We start from the raw sequence: 22178 nt of genomic DNA, 5'->3' as shown, positions 1-22178 counted from the left end.
GATCGCTGAAAGGACCTTTTAATCATAGACTTACAATGATACAGCGGGTGGGGAGGTGGAGTGACGATATATCCTACACTATGCCTTCACTATATAATTTTATGTAGTGTAGGCATAGTGGCAGAACAAGTGGTGTATACGTACAGGTTGGAAAAGAAAGTCACTTTGGGTACATTCTATATTCTGTAGCAGGATAGTTAATTGGCTGGTGTCGGGAACACATTAGACCAGGGGGAAACAGATTGTGTGTTACGCGCACGGCCACCATCTTATGGCGGCCATATTGAATGCAACTCCGAAACTGTAAATGGGAAGGGGGTGGTGTGACACATCATTTAGGGTCATACTTTCACAAGGAATTGATTGCCGAAAGATTTTATTGACCTACCTCGAACTGTTAGTCACGTACGTTATACGATGTGCTGAATGTACAGTACATTCTTTGCGTACATTATACTCTGTAGGCGGGGTATTAAGTAACTCTTTTCCATCTTGTGGGCATTATAAGTATCTATAATCGTGGGTTCGACCGGGCCCTTAAGGAGGACGGCTTATCGGGGTCTTACCGCCCACGAAAAATTCCACCGTTACTCTTAGTATAGACGTTATCGCGTCTGACATCGAACTGATGAAGATTCTTGAATAATACGAAGGTGGCCGATGGTATAAAATCATTAAACACTGGTCGCGCCCGATCGACGGGCGAGTTTTCCGTGTATTCTTCACGTGTCTAACACCTAAATAGAGGCCAGTTTCCGCAAAAAGTTCTTCCCTTGGCAGATCATACGTGTGTTCAGTTACCTGATTTCATAAAAACAAACTAAATTATACAAAGCGAATATTAAATGTAATCAATAATATAAAACCGAAAAAAAATTTTTAAACCTAAAGAAAAAATCCAGCAACGAGTTGCTTAACTTTTCCGGCAACATTTGGTGCTGCCATCTATTATATTTTATTAGTTAAAAACGTAAGTTTTGTTTTTTATTATAAAATGGCCTCAAATCTTGAAACTCAAATTTCGTCCACTTCTAATTAAGATAGAAGGCCGGAACTTTGAGGACCTACCAAGTCTGGTGGTGATGTATTTTAAGGTTCGTCAATATAAACAAAACATGACAATAAAAAGCGCTTTTTAAAATTATTTAAACCATATAAAAATTATTTTCCTCAAATTTAATTTCACAAACTGATTATAAATGCTTTTGGCTCGAATAAAATCAAAAATTTGAAGCAAATTTAGCATTTAATTTATTATTATTATATAAAATGGACATTGTAAAGTCCTATCGGGTTATAAAAGAAAGGTTTCCCACAGGAACCCTGTGGGAAACCGCTAAGAGGGCCTCTTTTAGCAAGCCCATTATAGGTTCGACCAGGCCTACACCAGCCAGGTCGGGTGGTGAGGAATGGACCATCCCCGAAAAATTCCTGGGGATTTTTAGACTCCGAGCACAGCTACTTCATTCTGGACCTGGCCAAACCATAATGGGCTTGCTGAAAAAAAAAAAAAAAAAAGAAGTTTGTTGTCCACAGGGCAGAAAGAGTTTTGAAAAAGCGGCGTTGCTGCGTAAGTTAAATTACTGAAGACCTGTTTAAGTAATTTTCACTTTCAAATGAAAATTTGTAGATAGATTTTTATATAAATCAGATTTAACAGAAGTTAAACAGAATGGTTGTTGATACTATAAAAGTAACATCGAAGCAGCCAAAGCCATCATCCGTATTTTTCGCTGTCACAAATTTTACAAATACAGTACATTGATACTTGTGGCGACAATACTATAAGTATTTCAATTATTATAGCATCGGGTATATCAATACCCGCTGTATATTTTAAAATAGTAATTACTAGAAGTATTGTACGCAAAAATTGAAACAAAATTCTTCAAGTGTAAAAATATGGAAAGCCGGATGATCGAGGTCGGTTATCGAAGACACGGCATCTAATCCGAGCGGAGAACACGAGGTATTTTTCATGGGCAAACTCCCCTGGATACGTCGGGGCCCCGCTCTGTACCACGTGGTCGCACCGTTGTGGGCCCGGACGAACCCACGATGGGCGTGGAACAGTCTTTCTCTCTACCCAAAGAAGTAGCGCCAAAAGTTCACAAGATTAAAAAAAAAAAAAAAAAAATCGAAACCCCGTAAATTAATTTTTTTCGGGAAATGACTAAAATTAAAAAATATCTTTAATAATATGAACGATTATTTTAAAACCATTAAAATCAATTTAAATATAANCTGTATATTACATATAGCTTATGTGAGTAGTAGACTATAACATATAAGTGCTTGTCTGAGTACACTTAATGATAATTGCTTAACAATGTTTTTCTGTAAACATATCATCCCCATTGTTAAGTAGCATATATGCTTAAAAGTGTTAAAAATAATTATTTTTTAATATGTATATATAAAGCTTAACACAAAAATCTACTTCAGTATTATCTTGATGTTCATTAAATGCTTTCTAATGAGAAATATAGTCGAAAAATTAGTTAATAAACATTAAACATCTTTATATAAAAAACACTAACTAAAATAGTTTATAATATATATTTGTAAGAACACGGAGTAATTTAAGTTCTAAAAATAAATAAAATAAATATATATTTTTTAATTGTTAACGAATTAAGGGTATAAATCGTGTTGACAATGTTTGTGTTAGCCGAAATGAAAGACACGGTGCGTATTCCCCCTTGGCTGTTTCATTTAGAGCAAAACATTGCTATCGAAAAGGAACTAAATAGAAAATTAGCTAATAAGGTAATCTACATTATTTTGTGCACGTGATTATTATTATTAGTATTTGTTGTGTGGGAGCATCTTTTATATACAGCAACAACAAAGTTCTTACACACGTTACTTAAAAGTTATTTCTATACACTTTTCTATTCTCTGCATATATCTAGTCTAGAAATCTTTCAGTTTGATGGTTTGAATTAAAAGTCTAGCTGTTTTTAGATTTTGCTTGGTGTAGTTGAGAAATGTTTTTACAGTACAATCACTCCTGACAAAAGACTATAAGCTTAAATACAGTAATCTGTCTTTTCTCTATGGTGTTATCACTAGTATAAACACAACTCTAGGATACTTTAAAACAAATAGCTTATCAAAACATTGCTAAATAAGAAGGCTTATCACATAAATTATTCAAATATAACTTCTATTAATATGGGAATGCATTTAGGGTGCTCGGAGCACTCGTCGGTCCGTTTAAAGAGTAGACGCGTGGCAGTAAATACAATAAATATCTAAAATATTGTAACAAAACAAACTTTATAGACTGATATCAAAATAACTCGGTTTACTGTGTATACAATTACGTAAAATACAAAATTAAAACTAATTAAAATTGTACAATACAATAATAAAACTGATCGATGGTTAATTTAATATTTTATATAATTGTATACACAGTAAACCTAGTTACTTTGATATCAGTCTATAAAGTTTTTGTTACAATATTTTAGATATTTATTGTGTTTACTGCCACGTGTCTATTCTTTAAATAGGCTGATGATGGTCTGAGCACCCTAAATGCGTTCCCTTATTAATAAAAGTTATATTTTGAATAATTTATGTGATAAGCCCTTCTCATTTAGCAGTGTTTTGATAAGCAAATACACCTACGATTGCCGTAAATGATCGTGCTATATTTTTGATATATTATATATCCAAAATATAGCCCGGCAGTTGTAGGTGTATTTGCTTAAGATATCGGGTTTATGATTGATATGTATGTTTTGATAAGCTATTTGTTTTAATTGAACATTTTGGCTAAAAGCATACTTAATTTAGTTTAGAATACAGTCTCGTGCATAGTGATTCTGTAATCACTAATTTTTTGTTTGATGTAAGTAATGCCTCTTATTTGATAAGACATATTTTGGAAAATAATGAGTGTGAGTTTTGCATCTTATTTAAGAATAGATTTTACTATGAAAGTCCATTTACTTGATGTTTATATTACAGTTTATACATTACAGCATACTACAATTTAATCAAATTATGTCGATTGAAATCGTATCAAAATTTGAACCCAGCCTCTTTCATAAAGACAAAAAAATCTTTGTTACTGGAGGTGTAGAAGTGGAAAAATATATCTTAATCTTAAAAACGAATGTAGAGAATAAATTTAGCCAAGACTTGTATTTATTTGGTCATAATACATTTTGTTGTTCTACTGTACTTACAGGAATTAAAATGATCTTAAACTCATTAGAGACTTTGTTCCTCTCATTTTTCTCAATGACGTATTAAAAAATCGATTATTGGTTAATAATTTTGATGTTTTTTTATGACATCAAGTATTGCATATTTTTTTCTAAATTAGAGTCTTACAGTTAAGTGTATGTCATGTTAAAAATACAAAATTATGTATCAGTAAGGAATAAAATAACAAAAATTATTGATTTATAAATGCCATTGAAAGTATTTCAAACACTAAACAAAATAAAAATTTATCAAAAATTTTGCTGTCATTTTCCACTGTCAATTTCATATCACTCGTATTCAAAACTATTGGCTATCTCATTTTATAATACAAAATGGTATGGATATGTGTAGATTAACAATGTTCTGCTTAATGTACAGTCTAGCAGTAAAGTGGGTGATTATAAATAGGTAATTATTAACTTTTGAATATTTTTAAACAACAGTTTGCCATTATGTTTCGTAGATGACATGATGCGAGTGATTCTCATTTATGTGCAAACACTGTGTCTTCAAAGTATGTCACGCATAGAGTTGTGCAATATATTTTTGGTTATGTTGATTGCATAATGAATTTTTCCCATAAGAGTTTCAATATTTTGCTGATGATCATATATAGTACCACATTCTTTATCTACAAGGCAAAAATTTCATGTAATTAACAATACTCAAGAATATGTTGTACCACTCTATGTATCACATACTTTTCAGACATGAGGAGTGTTTGCACATGAATGAAGATCGCTTATATCATCTTCAAAACATAAATGGCAAACTGTTGTTTGAAATCTTGTACATGAAAATTTGTTTTTACATATTCAAAAGTTAATAATTCTATTTGTAATTGTTCTTTTTCTGTCAGACCCTGTACAGTGAAGGTCCTATAAGATTAAATTGGAGCTAAAGAATTTTTGACCATCTGTACCTTTTCTGTATATTACATATAGCTTATGTGAGTAGTAGACTATAACATATAAGTGCTTGTCTGAGTACACTTAATGATAATTGCTTAACAATGTTTTTCTGTAAACATATCATCCCCATTGTTAAGTAGCATATATGCTTAAAAGTGTTAAAAATAATTATTTTTTAATATGTATATATAAAGCTTAACACAAAAATCTACTTCAGTATTATCTTGATGTTCATTAAATGCTTTCTAATGAGAAATATAGTCGAAAAATTAGTTAATAAACATTAAACATCTTTATATAAAAAACACTAACTAAAATAGTTTATAATATATATTTTTTTGTAATTTTTGTTTCTATAAGATTTAATATTCAATAAATGTTACAAAAATTTATGTTTTAGGTGATGATGAATGTTGGTTTATGCATTGCATTGTTCGATATTACAAAATTAGAAGAATCGTACATATTTCCTGGAGACGGAGCATCTCACACTCGAGGTAATATCACTTGTTTTTAATTTTATTATGATTTTAACGAATAGTTTGGTATTTTTTATTTTTAAAGTATAAATTATTCTGTATTTTTTATAACTTGATAGCAAGAAAAGCATCTTATTTATTCCGTAAAATAAATTTTATCTTTATGTAGTTTGTTATTGGACTTGCAGAAAAGTGAGTAAATATAATGTTCAAAGGCAATGGGAAAATATTTGAATATTTCATGGATTTTTAAATAAATAAACTTTCATAGTGATGAGACACAGCTTTAGTAGACATTTTTTCCCTCTTTGTCTGTTAAATTGAAGGTCTGTTGTACTACAAACAATAATATGTAAGTGTATGTTACCTGTTTAGTCTAAAAACATCAATAGTTTTTATGTTTCAAGCCAGAAATTCTCCTATCAAATATATTGCCTTATAAGTCTTCCCATTTGAATAATTGTATGATTGTAAAATGTCTTATATGTTTCAACACGACTGCCTTCTAACATCGATATAATAATAAAATTCTAATTACTTCTTGCTTTCTGTCATAAATACAGAAATATTATTACTTAAAACACATTCATTTTATGTTGCTTTGATCAAATTTACAATTCCTTAAAAATTAATGTGGTGTTTATGTCGGAAAATGAGAATCGTTAGATCAATGACTTAAACAGGGCTTCTTAAACTGAGGGTCATAACCCCAAATTGGGTTCTGTAACTGAATTAGGGGGTTGAGAAAAATTTGACATTTTGTGCCATGTGAAGTGGCATTTTTGGATTGATGATTATACAAATCAAATATCGATCGCCTCTGAAAAACATTGAAAATACCTTGCATCATGCAGTATCAAATTTTCAGCTAAGATATAATTCTTTATGTAAAAATAAACAACACGTCAATCTCATTAGTATGCAAATTTGCTTTTGTCTTTAATAGACAGCAATGAATGGTCAAATATTTTGTATATCAAAGAATTCTTTTGGAATAAATTATGATTTATTATTAGTAAGTGATTTTATTTGTATGTCATTACCTATTACAGTACACAGGGTGATTCAGAACTCGGACAAACTTTAAGGGGTGATAGAGCACACGACAAAAACATTTTTTGCATAGGAAAGTATGGATACAAGGGATGCATTGAGGAACAAATACAAGAAATAACACATGAAAGGAAACATAAATTGTTTACTTACAGCATCATTGACAAGTGTGTGTCATTACAGCATTGTTTACAATAATGCTCAAAATTGCATCCACCAACAGCAATACATGCTTGGCAGTGTCAATAGAGTGATTGGCGTACAGTTTCAAAAATGCCAGGTATTTCTCATCCATGTGAGCAGCAATGGATATTCGAGTGATGAAGTCTTCAACACAGTTGACTGGATTCTTGTAAATGAGGACCTTCAAATGTCTTCATGAGAAGTTTGATGCAATTTATGTTTCCCTTCATATGTTATTTCTTGTCTTTTCTCCTAATGCATCACTTTCACCCATACTTTCCTATACAAAACATGTTTTTGTTGTATGCTCTACCACTCCTTAAAGTTTGTCCCACAAGTTCTGAATAATCCCCTATATCTATATACCAGGAGTTACGTAAAATATTCTCGGATAAAAAGGAGCTGCAAATAGAAAAGTTTAACAAGCCCCGACTTTAAACAATTTATGATTTAAACAAAAGTTTTCTGTTAGAAAGCAAACATGCCAGATTACATCAAAACAGATTTTAAATAACCTGAGCTGTATCTCATAATATTTAAAACATGTATGTTCAAACGTAAAGTTAAATCATTGGATTATGTTTAAGCTCTACTTTCATAACAATTTTTTTGATTAAAGTACCAATAAATCCAAGTAGAAACAATGATAACTGCATATATTTTTCTTAAATGAGTAAAAATTAATTTGTTTCCAATTGCAATTATAATTACAATGTATTAATGAGTTTTAACTTGTAAAGAAGCTAACATAATTACATTTGTCAGTGCCTGCCTGGGTAGAGTTCTGGATTTTTTTGTGGGTTTAATGCCTAAATAGGAACAAGTTTCCCTTTGATATTAATGGTATACAAATTTGTTCTTAAGTTATATGATTGTTTACAAGTCGTGAATAAATTATCAGTTAGAAAATATTTGCAGAACTTTTTAAAGTCATTTTTTCAATGTCGGGGAGTCATCAAACTTTTGTACACATAACTAAAGTGGAGGGGTTTACCAAAAATACATCACTCGATGCAATGGGAAAGAAGGGTCAAAGGTGACTCAAAAACTGTACTTTAAATTTGGATGGTCTCTATAATTATTAATTATTTGAAAATTTATATTTGCATTTAATTTTAATTTTAATGTTACATATCAAGAGTTTTAAATTGCAAAGAAATTTATTATATACATTTTTAATTTCAGTTCATTTCAGATATATTGTTTTCCGCCCATTTCTGGATGAAATATTAGTAGGAAAAATCAAAAACTGTAGTCAGGATGGAGTACACGGTAAACATTTAAAATATTTTCTGTATTAATGTTATTGCGTACAGAAAACAATATATATTTGTTTTGTTTTTATTTTGGGACCAAACTTACGATTTCTGGTACCTTTTCCTTCATCAGAAACATTCAGAAACATTTTAATTGTTTCTGATGAACACAAATCATATTACGGCAGGACTTCCATCAAATTGTAATATGCTTAATCAGCCATATGTTAAAGCAAGTGATCGGTATTGTTATATCTTCCAAATTAGTCTGTCTGGAAATATTGAACAGAGATCTGGTAGTACAACTGGTAAGCAGAAGTAAAGAGTTTGAGTTGGACTCTGGGAAATCTTTTCTTTCAGGATATTCCAAATTAAATTTATTTATTTCTAATGATTAAATTTGACACAAGACGGCAGCTTACCATCTATCTCTACTACAAGTTACTTCGTATCTTAGCAACTGATTAGTCACGTTATAGCCAATTTGTAGTCTGGCTGTGTCGTTTGAAGTTAAAATGCTTATAATAAAATATATATAGTGAAAAAGAAAATTTCAGCAGCAGGCACAAAGTGAGAAACAGTTGGAAAATGATAAACAGAAGAGAGAATGTTTACGTACATAATTAAAAGAAGAATAAATTGAAATTCGGACATGAAAATAATTTAAACAACTTGACTGTACATTATGGATCACTAATTATATACTTCCTATGTCTGTAAAGTATTATAATTTTCTAGAAACTTAAGTTTATATTAAATGTGAATTGTCTGTTATTACTGATATCGCTTGGATTTCTTTAAAAACATAACTAAGGTTAAATGTAGATAAATTTAACTAAAAATTACATGTAATAGATGTAATTTATTATGTGTACAAGACCTACCAAGTGCTTCATTTTCTTTGAGTTAAAAAAAATATTCCGGACGTTTGAGTTAGAGAAGTTTTACTGTAATTACGTTTATATAATCGTAAAACACATTGCTTTATTCAGGTAGACACTTCCAAATACATTGTGTACATAAAATAACTGCTTTAGCATACCTCTCAGTCATTTAATAGATCAATCAATTAAAATCAAAGTTCAATTTTTGAATAGAAAACTTGACAAAGATCATTGAAGATGATTGAAAAGTTAGTTTAATAAACATAGTTGTTGCTGTACAAGATTGTATGTAGTTGATTGAGTATATTGTTTCCAATAAATCAAATGCTTTTAACACTGTGCTTCATCCTTGGGTTTTTACCATCCTTAAAAATACCAAATTCTTCTTATAAAACCTTTTTCTTTTAACCCACAATTACTATTATTTCCAAAATAAAACTCGAATAAAGGGGATTTAATATAAAAAATTTGGTAATTTTTTATGGATGGTAAAACTTTGAAGATGGAGCACAGCTCTGAAAGTGCTTGGTTTATAGGAATTTATGTATTTGGAAGTGCTTTTCTGAATAAAGCAGCATGTTTTATGATGTCTAATTGAGAATCAGAGTGGCGCTTTTGTAATATTTATTTCACATTAGGATTATAATGTTTTCTAGAAAAATAAACCATACATTTAGTTATTGTCCAATTGTAAATGGTTATGTGTTAATTTAAATTCTTAAACATCTAAAAAAGTATCCAATTTAGAATGGTTGGATGGAATTACCTGCTAGCACTCGTTTATTCTTCAAGAATTGCAAGCTCAAATTCCATCCAAAGCTGTTTTTTTCTTAGCATTTTTAAAATATGTACTTTTTGCACTGCCGATGCTTAGTTTAATCATAAATAAAAATTTTATGTTTTATCCTATANAATTAAAAATTGCAGTCCAGCATTGTGACAATGTCACAATAAATAATTGCTTGTTATTTATTTTTTTAATTTTAACAAGAAATTTCAACATCGGTATTGTTTTACATTTCTATGTTGTATTACTTATTTAACAATTAAATTTTTTGCATCGTGTCTCGGGGCCCACTAAAAGTGACAGACTCTGACTCGAGCTCTATTAGTTTTTATACAGATCTGCCACCTGATGATATCTTAATTCCCGCAGACTCGCTACAGCATCCTTCCCAATTGTATCCTTATTTTTATGTTTTTGTTTATTTTAAATTTTGATTATATTTGTATTTTCAGGAATAAAATTATTAGCATTGTATCAGTTATTATATAAAAGTGTATTTTAATTATAATATATATATAAGTTGATTATCTATAAAGACCATTTCCCACTTGTGCAGAATAATGGCAGAAAATAGAGTTTTCGTGTCATTTCATGACGGAAAAATGCCGCCACTTCAATTCAACTTTGTCTTAACTTTTCTGTTGCAGTAAAAATCCACAAGTGAATATTTGACTAATTGCATTGTTCTGGGTTGTTAATTTTCACGTGTTAATGCAGCTGTTAACATAACACAAAACAGAAAGTTCTTTCTGAATATTGGAATACTTATTCGACAGTCAAAATGGTGTGCTAAAAGACTTCTGAGAGAAACTTACAAAGCAAAAACTATGTCAATGGATTTTCTGCTGCATTTATCTGCAACGATATTAACCTCGATATTTCTCTCTCTATGGCATAAGACGGAAACTATCAATAACTCAAAGTGGAAAGAATAAAAAAAATTTTTTTGTGTTACAGAAATTACCATTCCTGTAATCAAACAAACAATTTGATTAGACCAGAGATTTATGGGGGACACTTTAGTTAAGGTGGACAGAGTGGGTTGATTTTCTCAAAATTTTACACTAATAAAAACACAAGTATCAATTTTTAATTTGCCATCACTGATAATTTGTTAATTTTTTTGCTTTTTCTGTCTGGGGAAAGAAGTTTGTTACACAAGTTTGATGTATACAGTTTTGTTTTATTTCTTCCAATGTACGTAATTAAATGTTTGATTCTGTTTCAAGTTCGTCTCAATGTGATTTTAAATCGGCTCCTTGAAATTTCAACAGAAATCAAACTTATTTCTTAATCAACACAAAATAAGTTTGCTGAAGTCCTAGATTTTCAGTTGTCGAAACAATTCAAAAGTATTTTAGTGAGATACAGTGTTAACAAAGTTATAAATTACATATATACAAAGTTGCATAGGAGACCTATAAGTCGTCCATTTAGAACTAGTTAACCGTACACTATTGCATACAACTTGCAGGTCTCTTATGCAATATTGTATGCATAACTTTAACATCATTACAAATTTCTCACTACACAGTAACTTTTCAGATACCACATATTAAGTTTAAATAGAGTTAAATCAGATTGAAAATAAAATTCGATTTAGTTAATGAAGTTTGACTTATCGAGAGTTAACAGTACTAATTTCAAGAAAAGAATTTTTTAGAAAGTTTTACAACTTGTTACCATAATTTATAGTAATAGTTATTTGAAACATTACAAAATGAAGTTATACCAAAATATAAATCACTTTTATTGTAAGATTTTGGTTGCAGAAAGGAATCGTGAGTGATATTTTCAAGAATTTGTGGACTGTTTAACAGTATCGTTTATTTAATTTAAAGTTTAATCTAATAGACATTAAATACTTCTTTAATAATAGAATAGTGATGAGGTAGAACAAGTCTGGTTCTGGGAATATGAAAGTGAAGATAATAAACACAAATTATTTATGGATCCAGGCGAACAAATCAGGTATTTATATATATCATTAAGTTATTGATTGTGTTTAATATTGATTTTAATAAGTTTTACTTTAATGACTGTATTCGAAACCAAGGATTAAGAGTTAGAAGTTAACCGATTACCTTACTTTTAGCACATAGATGCTTATTGGTTTTAATTCTAACTCTTGATCCTTGGTTTCGAATACAAACATAAGTGTGTTTTATTCTATTAAATTTTCTTAAGTTTTTATTTTTTTTTAAATTTGATTTCTAACAATAAAATGACAAACAGTTAAATGCATACAGTACATTAATATGTAGTGTTTATTTTATCATAATATGAAAATGATACCTTACACTTCAGATTTACTTGAAGGTTTTATTGATGCAATGATCGCTGGAATATATTGTCGGGCAAATCGGCTACAACTTGCATTATACTATTTTATTAAATTATTTTCAAATATTATTTACACTTTTGTAAAATATTGATTATCATTTTTAAGTGTTTTAATTGGCTAATGAAAAAATTAAGTCATTACATATACAGATATATGCCCCATTTAACGTTAGTAAACTGTTTCTGAAAATCAGATGTACACAAAAACATTGATTGGAATTTTGAATGTATGCTTGTCTATTTAAGACATTGTTTATTAATAGGACTTATTACACTGGTGTAGTTTCCATTTAGCAAATAGAGGAGATTTCAGTCAAAAAAATCAAAACAATATATCTTTATTTTCACTTGTTATAACATTAATTTCATACTATTAGTAATGTTTATATTTTCATTTTTTAATCTATTTAACAATTCATCAATATTTTTCAAACTATATCTTAATGTATCTAATAAATTTAACTTGCTTTCTAAACCAAGGATCCTATTAATAAACAAAGTCCAAAGCAGACAAGTATATAATCAAAAATCAATAAGAGTAAGGACATAGAAACAAAAAGAATTAACATTGATTGGAAGCTTAGCTTTCATTATTTAAATGGAAAAATTATAATGATTGCATTATCAGTTCAAAGCTTCTAACCATTCTCTAAAATATAACTAAAACGCAGTAAAAACTATGTATACATGTAATAAATTATCATATTAGGATGTAAAAAGTTTCAAATATCACTTCTCAATCACAAAAACACTAATATGGTTGTTAGCAAACATTTGTTTTGTATGCGGCGGTACAAAACAAACAGTATATGGGGTGGGACAATTTTGGGCATCCGATCGCACTTGATAGAGGAAGAAGAATGAAAAGATAAATACTTTAAATAAAGTAAAAATTTTAATTCTAATACAATAGTAAAAAAAAGACTAAGGCGTAGAAAGTTAATACATACAAATGAAAAGAAATAACGAAAAAATTGTCTAATTTATATTTATGGACAACCCCTTATATTTGACTTTCAACTTTTGTAATTTTTTATGTATTAAGTTAAACTTGAATGTTAAATGTAAGTTTTTGCAATTGTTGTAGGTATTGGTATTTATATAATAGTGGCCGAAGAGGGTCTTAGTGAAGACCGAAATGCATCCCACAAATAAAATTAGTCTTTTATTGACGTGATCTTGATTTTCTAACACTTCAATACAGTTTGATAAGCCTCGTATACCTCCACCAATTGGTAGTTTGAGATAATTACTGTATGTAATTCATTAGAGGCAAGAAGTTTATAACTATATTCTAGTAAAATTAATATTAAATGAAATACACTATTCACATGAAATTTATTTATTACGTTTTTTTTTTTTAAAGATGATGTCGTATTTCATTTACTTATTAATGTTTCTTAATCCCTGGCCTGCTTATTCGTCACACAAGTCAAAAAATCTGTTTTGGATTGCACGTCAACATTGTTTCTAATGTATAAAACGTTTCACCGTGCATAGGCGCAGTGAAGCATTTGATACAGTGTAAGCTCGTGACTCATTAATCTTGCTTTTCTTCTTGTAAAGTAATAAATAAAACTTAACACTAGTGCCAGTAGTGAGATATTTGATAGTGACACTACAGAATATTACTGAAAATTTACACTCTGAATTTGATTTAGGTTAATTGATATCTCCTGTTATACAGTATTTGTAAAATATAACTGAATGGTTAAGCTATGGTTTTTTAAAAAATTTAACTTTACAATAAAAATATTGGAGTCAGAGACAAAATTTTTTTATTTATTTAATTTTTGATTAAAACTGTGTTAGTTTTGAGTGTATTGGATGTAAATTTAGAAACACTGCATCAGTCTGTATTTTGCTTCTGCTATACAATAACTAAACGTACTTGCATTGGGGAATAGGTAGGATACCGGATTTTACTGACTTATTATGGGTTTCTATGGCTTGTTAAAGTCGAATGTTTATAATATAAACATCTTGTAACCTTGTAGTCTAACAGCATTACTTGGAATTTATAAAGTGTTCTTTTGGTTTGATTTAAACAAGTAGTGGGCTATTTGTTTGATTTAAACAAGTAGTGGGCTATTTGTTAATTTGGATACTGTGTGCTCCAAAACTTTGGATGGGGTAAACCGTATCTTGGATACAATGAAAGATGAATGGCATAGTTTAAATTACAAAGTCATAGAGCATTTCGAGATCAGACAAAATATTTTTGTTTGCTTTAAAATATTCAAAGGGGTGTCATTTTAAACCAAAATTGTTTTAAAATGTTTGCTTATATGATCTGTAGATTCCAAAGATGCTACTGTATTGTTTATGACAGTTAATGTGGCAGTTTATGGTTCTTGGGTATTGGGGATCAAATCTGGACGGCTCGAAAAAACTTTGGGAATTTTTTGGGAGATGGTCTGTCCATCTACGTTGGGCCCATTTGTCGTCACCCAGTCACCTCATACTGGGCCTGGTCAAACTTGTAATGGACTCGTTAAAAGTGCCCTCTTAATGCCCATGAGGTGGAAAGGGTATGAAAAAAAAGTATATTTTTAATTTAAAACAAATGTGAATGAAAAATCTTGACATTTGTGTATGCAATTGTCAGGTAGCAAGAAAAGAGAATTTTACTTATAACTATATTTATTATACTACTTAATTTTTGTTTTTTTTTTTTTTCATATTAGAAGTTCAGCTGTTGATTCCTGTCTTAATTATTACTTTTGAATAATTAAAAAAAAACTTTAAGTGATAATTTCATTTTACAAACACTAACAAATTTGTAATTGAATTGATGGTTTTATTATAATTATAAATTTAATAATTAAAAAGTAAAAGCATATTTAACAATAAAAACATAATATACAAAAAGTAGTTTTACTGACTTATTATGGGTTTCTATGGCTTGTTAAAGTCGAATGTTTATAATATAAACATCTTGTAACCTTGTAGTCTAACAGCATTACTTGGAATTTATAAAGTGTTCTTTTGGTTTGATTTAAACAAACAAAGAAGCCTGAAGTAAGTCGGCAAAAGTAGTTTTTGTATATTTTTTATTATTAAATATGCTGTGTATTTTATTTACAGTGTTGCTTTTTGAATTTAAATTTTATTCATTATGTAAATTTTTGCAATTTGAAGGATTTACTTCAATCTCACGACGACTTATGTGCAATAATTGACAAAAATGTTACATACCAAGAAAGAGTGAAAGTGATGTTGGAATTGAATGAAAGTTTATTAGTGCAAATGTAATGACAATGGTAATAAGTGGTTACAAAGGGGCTGTCCATAAATGACGTCCACACTGGAAGGGAGGAAGGGAGTTAAGACAAGTCAGACAAAGTCGGACAGGGGGGGATGGGTTGAGCTTCGGTAGACATCCATTTATTTCATTAAATTTTATACATTTTATTACATTTATTTCAAAATTTCTTATATGTTTCATTTCTACTTATGATATTTATCATTTGTAAAGTGATAAAGGTTTTAAGGGGGATTAGGTTTTGTTGGACATCCAAAGAGAAAAGGGTTATGGAAACTTTGACAAACTGGGACATGAGAGGAAAGGAGAGTAAAAATTTCAAAAAAATTGTAGACATAATTTATGGACAACTCTAAAGAGTCAATTATCTGTGAAACAATGGAACAAGTTAAAGGAACCATTAGTGCCTTATAGGATCTTCTCTTGCCTGGATACATGCAATGATACAGTCAGTAATGGAGTTCTATTGACTCTATATGATATCCTGTGATAGATTTGCCCACAGATGTTATAACTGCCACTCCAGATACTTCATGCTCTTGGATGACCAAAGCTGGCAACCTATCTGGTCCCATAAATGCTCGATGGATAATAAATTTGGAGAATGGACAGGACAAGGAAGTATGGCAACGTAATACAGTCATTCCTGAAATCCCTAGCTGTTTATGGCTGAGTGTTATCTTGACAGAAAATGAGTGTTTACAGTCATGTCACGAAAGACAACATATGAGGATGCAGTATTTTCCGAATGCACAACTGTGTTATCAATGTCTCTTGTACAACTGCTAAAGGTGATTTCCATACACGAAAGATGATTTCCAGACCATCATGCCATCAGTGGGAACAGTGTGCCATTCAGCAGTTAAGACAGGATTGAAGTGCTCATCAATGGTCCTCTACCCTCTAATATGGTAGTTGACCATTATTAAACAGAACAGAATTTGTAGCTAATGCCCATACATACATTGCCCGTTTTTAGAAGTCCATGTTTATCTATCATGACACCACTGCAAATGAAGCTAATGGTAGGATATGCATTCAAATTTGTCTCTACTGGTCACTTGCAAATGATATGTGAAGAGACAGAATTTTATAGCAAGCCTTCTCACTTGTCTCTGGATTGTGGACAAAGATGTCATTTCAGCTGTTTGTTGTTATGTCATGATCAGTCATTTCTCCTGGTGATCTGTCTGCGGCATTCAGAGCTTGCCTGCCATATATGTTTGTTATGATATATCCACAATCCCTATACCTGTTCACAGTCAGGTTGGAATGCCAGATGATAGGCAATTCAGTAAAACAGCCATCCTCAGTCAGATGAAGTGGCGTTTCTCAAACTCCATCAGCTATGCATAATGTTTTAAATAGGTATACCTGGCATTTGAAGAACTCCAAATAACAGGCACACTGAAGATTCTGACACACGGTGAACCTCTGCAAGCCTTTTTTATAGGATACTGGTTATCAATTTTAAGGAACTCTGGTGGCATTACCCAGCATGCAGTTGAATCACAACCATTAATCATTATATAGCTGTCTGAGAATAATAGGACAATTCTATCTGGATGCAAATTTTTTGTAAATTAATATGCTTAGTTATTAGAGCATATAAAAATAAATGAATGTTTAATTATTAAAAATTAATGAAATTGCTTCATTCATCTGAAATAGAAGACAGAACCAATGCATAACAACCCAATGCAACAACTTTATTAAGATTTTATAATAATGATATGCATTTTGAGTGTCTTTAACAGTCCTCTTCAGTCATTAATCTGTATAAATAAATACATTTATACTATTATGACTGTTTATTATCCTTTCTTAATCTCTAGAAGGTAATTAGAAAGATGAAAATTGAGAACAGATACGGAAAGCTTAGGGTCCAGAGATCTAACTATATACGAACTTCCAGTCTGGACCAGAAGTCCAGTCATTGTCAAGAAAACCAAAATTTTCTTGACAATGACTGGAATAACTCGATTGTTATTAGGAGAAGTGTGATATACAGGGGAAAACACTACAAAAATCCAGACAGATATGTAAACCTAGTGGCCAGATACCCCGATTAACTATACAGGAACTAACAGTCTGGAGTAGAAGTCACATGATTTTTTTAATTAAAAAATAATTAAAAATTGCAGTCCAGCATTGTGACAATGTCACAATAAATAATTGCTTGTTATTTATTTTTTTAATTTTAACAAGAAATTTCAACATCGGTATTGTTTTACATTTCTATGTTGTATTACTTATTTAACAATTAAATTTTTTGCATCGTGTCTCGGGGCCCACTAAAAGTGACAGACTCTGACTCGAGCTCTATTAGTTTTTATACAGATCTGCCACCAAGTAAATATGAAAATTTCATACATTTTACATTATTAAATGTTAATACTAAATCAAAATTCCTTTCTGTTAAATTTTTATTTTCAGATAGAATGAAAAAGCTCTTAATATTTTAAAAAGGGTAAAGAAACACACTGAATATAATGACACACACTGCAATTCAATCTTATTGAAAAGTTCTTTTAGTGTAAATAAAGAGTTTGTTATAATTTTAGCCTTGTTGTTGCTGTTCCAGATTATTTTTCTAAATTATCCAAGCAACATCTGGTTGTTTGTTATTGGATCTAAATTTTGTACTTTAATATTGTAATTCTTTATTTAAACAGTAGTAGAATAAATAAATTTCTTTGAAGATAAATTGAATAAGTATATAATTTTTTAAATCAAATAAACAATTATTTATTGTGGTCATAATGCCAGGCTGCAATTTTTAATTTATGAATTTAAAATATATGTGCTCCATCTCAAATTAAGTGTCTTGCCCCTGTACATCATACTTTTCCTGTTAGCAGTGAAGTCATGCCAGTCATCTATTAACTGCTTTCAGGGAAAAAGTTTTGAATTGAAATAACATGACTTCCAGTTTGTATATAGTTAATCAGGACCTCCAGCCCTAAGGTTTCCATATCTGGTCTTGGATTTCGTGTATCTAACACCATTCTTGAGATTAAGGAGAGCTCGATGGATGACAGTGGGAATTTATACGTCTATAATTTTTTCAAATTGCGTCCCAAATACACATTAATTTAGAACAGAACTAGCAAATATTTGTGTTAATTAATACTAAATATCGTGTGTACAATAAACATATTTTTTGATTATTAACAGTTTTTTCTCTTAGTTCATTCTTTGAATTTTATATTCCTATTTCTGTAACTTTTGAACTCGTTTTTTGATATTAGTACAAGATATAATAATAATAATAATAATAATGCTGTATATCAGTTCAGAGTAAGTTTTCAGTTCAATATAGTTTTAATAGACTATAAAAATATCTTCTTACTCTGAAGATCCTAACTTTAATCTGGAATTTTTACAATTTTCTGAGTGCTCTGGGTCTTATTTGGGTATATTAGGTCTTGTTTCTTACTAATCTAGTCAATCCCATTGTTAGTTACTTTTATAGTGTATAATATGCCGGTGCCTCGTGTCGACAAATTGATTGGTCGGCTATTTATACCAGGCAATGGTGATTAACATAAATCCTGTTTGATTCCGTCTGGAGAGATGTATAACAGTCAAAACTCAACCAAATTTTGTATGCTGACATTTCTAGAAGTACAAAGAGATTTTCCCAGGGAAAAATTTAGTTTAGGAACTTGTCACTTATGGAATTAGTGGAACTGTAAGTGGCAAAAAGATATATAGCAAATGCATAAAGCATTTGTGCTATGGTCAAGTTCTGGATATAAAACTGCCTACGGCATGTGAAATACCATTTGTATTACAGCAGATCAGCAGTGCCTAAATGTGTCTTTCTTGAGAAACTATTAAATGAAAATAATGCCAATGCCATGAGTGGGTTTCAAGAGTTACAAAACCTTACAAAGTTGCACCGGAGCTTTTTGCCATTTTTAGAATTACAAGCTGTAATGGGGGTAGTTTGGAGTTTTTTCTTCTCAGAAATCTCCTATACATAGCTGATCAGTTGTCTAGCATTTTGTTTTATTTAGAAGAACTTTTATCCAGAAAAAAATCATTAACCAATGCTGGACAAGAAGCAAAAATAAAACAAATTTTAAATGGATGGAACACTTGATGCAGTGCACTATAACATGGATGCTTATTTGTAATAAAAAACTTTTTAGTGTATTTCAAAAAAGGACTTCCATGCACATGAGATGGTTTCAGTATCCTTACAATTTATGACTATTCTTTGCAGAAGCTTTGTAGATTTCTAGTCTTTCCGGATGTTTAAGACAGGCCCAGTCTATAACGGGACATAAAATGCAGGCCTCATCGAGAGAGACCCAGACGTCATTTTTCGCAGAGAGAGACTAGTCTTATCTTAAACATCTGGAAAGGCTAGAAATACAAAGCTTCTGCAAAGAACACTGAAGGACTTGAATTTGAATTATGAATTTGAAGAACTTACCATATGATAAGTAGATATGAAGAGTCCTTCAAATAGATAGATAGATAGATAATGAAGAGTAATTAATAATAGGCCCGAAATGTACATATTGGTTTAATAAAATCTCAGTGAACTTTCCTATTGAAAACTATGGTATGATAAGTCCAAATTCTTAGTAAATTCAAAAGTAGCTATTAAGAAAATTAATTAATTAAAAAAAAAAGACAAAAAGCAAATAATTACAATAAAATGTAAGTTAAAGAAAAGTTGACAGTAGATGGGTAGAAACATTTACACATTTCAAAAGTCAGATTATTCTATTGTAATTATTTATGTATTAAAAAAAATTTATATATATATGTGTGTATTAGGTTCAAAGAACGAAAACACTCAATGAGTGCTTTTGTTCTTTTATCCTAAAATATACACACTTATATATATATCTGCCGATTGGTTCGTCCAGCAGTGGAGTAGAAAAATCCAATCGGTCCACTTACACACCACTACAAGTATTGACATAGAAAATTTGGTTGAGTTTGGACTGCTGTACCTTCAGACAGTGTTGAAGACAGGAACTTTAACTTTGATCTCTTTTTAATCAATCAACAAATATTTCTAAGTCATAATTTACATAGTTAACTACTTACAAAAGTTGTTATTAAATTATAGCAAGCCTCCTACATTTTGATATTAATTCATTCTGTAGATGATGATGTATCATTTAAATATTGTAATTCAAAACCAATAATACATTGTTCGTAGAGAAAGTAGAAATGTTTGCTGTAGAACTAATCTATTTTCCACTCTAAAAGGGTGATTTCTACATTTGAAATAATAGTTTGATATAGAATGCTAAATAAATAAATAAATACTAAAATGTGATAAAAAAAAACCTAAAAGTAAACAAGATTAAATTTTTAAACAGATTTCGCGTAGTGGACGAGACGTTCGTCGACACCTCACCCAGCGGACCAGACATGAACGAAGTCGAAGAAAAGGAGAAAAGAATACCCTATTCTTTAACCGTAAATATTAATTGTCCTTTATTTCTCATTTAGAAAAATTATTTAATTATTCATTTAAATTAGTGGGGTTTTGTTTTTTTTTACACAAATTGTAAATTGTCAGTGAATTGCAAATTGCATTATCACATAGTATTGTTGCCCTCTAATATATTAAAAGAGAATCTCTAATTAAAGGTAGTTAAAAACAATTACTTTAAATATTTTATTCTTCATTAAAAATTTGTTTTTATTTAATTATTTGTAATTATTATTTTTTAGGGAACCATTGCTGAGTCAGGATTAGGATTATTGGCTTGGTGGACTAATTAACGTATTCACTTCTATTGTGATATGTATGTATGTATATATATATATGTTAAATTTTTATTTAAATGGAAGTAACTCTTACAATAAAAGTGGATATTTTTTTAATTATAAAATTGTGATATTAATTTCACTAATAATCAGAAGAAAACTGTTATAAAAACTGTATTTGGTAGAGTTTTTAAAGAAATAGAATAGATAAATAGTCAAAACAGATTAATTTATAAATCGGAAGAAGCTTTTATTTATCTAATTATGCTTTTCAAACTCACATTCTCATAATATTATGTTAAGAGAATGTGATTATAATATAATGTATTCTATAGTACTGTATATAAAACACTTAGCTTTAAATTGTTGTGAATGTTTTCCTATTATAAAAAGAACGGTGGCATCGGGCATTGATGAATCGTCACAAAAGTTTTGTTATGAATAATCTATATTGAAAATAAGGGATCGAAGCTTTTGGGTCGAGGGAGAAGACGAAGCCCTCCTATTAATATCACAATAATATGATATTATGAGAATACAAGTCAACATAATATTAAATTAGGAAAGTTTTTATGGTCGTAAATAAAATTAATTCAGATTAATACACGGATTGATCGGAAAGTAAAGTTCGGTAGTGAGTATTGCAAAGAGAAGTACGTATTATATCAAAATGACATTTTTTATACTGAAAATTGTACCTAAGCTACTTGACAGACTTCTGTCACAGTTCTGGAAGATGTGCAATTACAGCTGTCAAAAATGATAAAATGCCTAGAGGCTTGGCTTTTGGAGGAAATCCACGGTATTACTCAATTTCTTTGGGCAAAATGTCCATCGAAGGATGTCTGTTGGCAATCGATCGAGGTATACAAAGTAATTTTTATGAATAACCGAATTTCATCTTTTTCTATAGAGTATAAAGCCAACATTCCAATTGCTGTAAAAGGTTTTTGCTGCTAATTGCACGATCTCCAAAATTTGGTTTTGATTCAAAGGTGAAACAATGCTTGCATTTATATCCATTGCAATTTTATAAGGAATAAAAATACACATT

The 22178-nt window shown here is 30.0% G+C and overlaps 1 protein-coding gene across 1 annotated transcript; it reads left to right on the top strand.

Annotated features, from left to right (window-relative positions):
• The first annotated feature begins 2561 nt into the window (after positions 1–2561).
• Positions 2562–21231, top strand: LOC111613023 (DNA-directed RNA polymerase III subunit RPC8-like). Its single transcript, XM_023354324.1, has 7 exons — positions 2562–2769; positions 5533–5629; positions 8033–8119; positions 10072–10168; positions 11659–11745; positions 20731–20830; positions 21089–21231. Exons 1-7 carry the CDS (start codon positions 2659–2661, stop codon positions 21137–21139), a joined length of 630 nt encoding a protein of 209 aa, XP_023210092.1. The 5' UTR covers positions 2562–2658; the 3' UTR covers positions 21140–21231.
• The last annotated feature ends 947 nt before the right edge of the window (positions 21232–22178 follow it).

The sequence above is a fragment of the Centruroides sculpturatus genome, unplaced genomic scaffold (genome assembly GCF_000671375.1).
Source record: "Centruroides sculpturatus isolate CEXI.00-Female unplaced genomic scaffold, Cexi_2.0 scaffold1389, whole genome shotgun sequence".
Classification (NCBI taxonomy): Eukaryota; Metazoa; Arthropoda; class Arachnida; order Scorpiones; family Buthidae; genus Centruroides; species Centruroides sculpturatus.
The sequence above is the reverse complement of the archived record's forward strand: the minus strand, read 5'-3'. Positions and strand labels throughout refer to the sequence as shown.

Bases quoted from the DNA above. Each gene is read 5' to 3' on its own strand.
- LOC111613023 (XM_023354324.1), top strand. From the start codon at position 2,659: ATGTTTGTGTTAGCCGAAATGAAAGACACGGTGCGTATTCCCCCTTGG. The intron at 8,120-10,071 runs GTAAACATTTAA...GCCCACTAAAAG, and splicing joins TAGTCAGGATGGAGTACACG to TGACAGACTCTGACTCGAGC. The intron at 20,831-21,088 runs GTAAATATTAAT...ATTATTTTTTAG, and splicing joins GAATACCCTATTCTTTAACC to GGAACCATTGCTGAGTCAGG.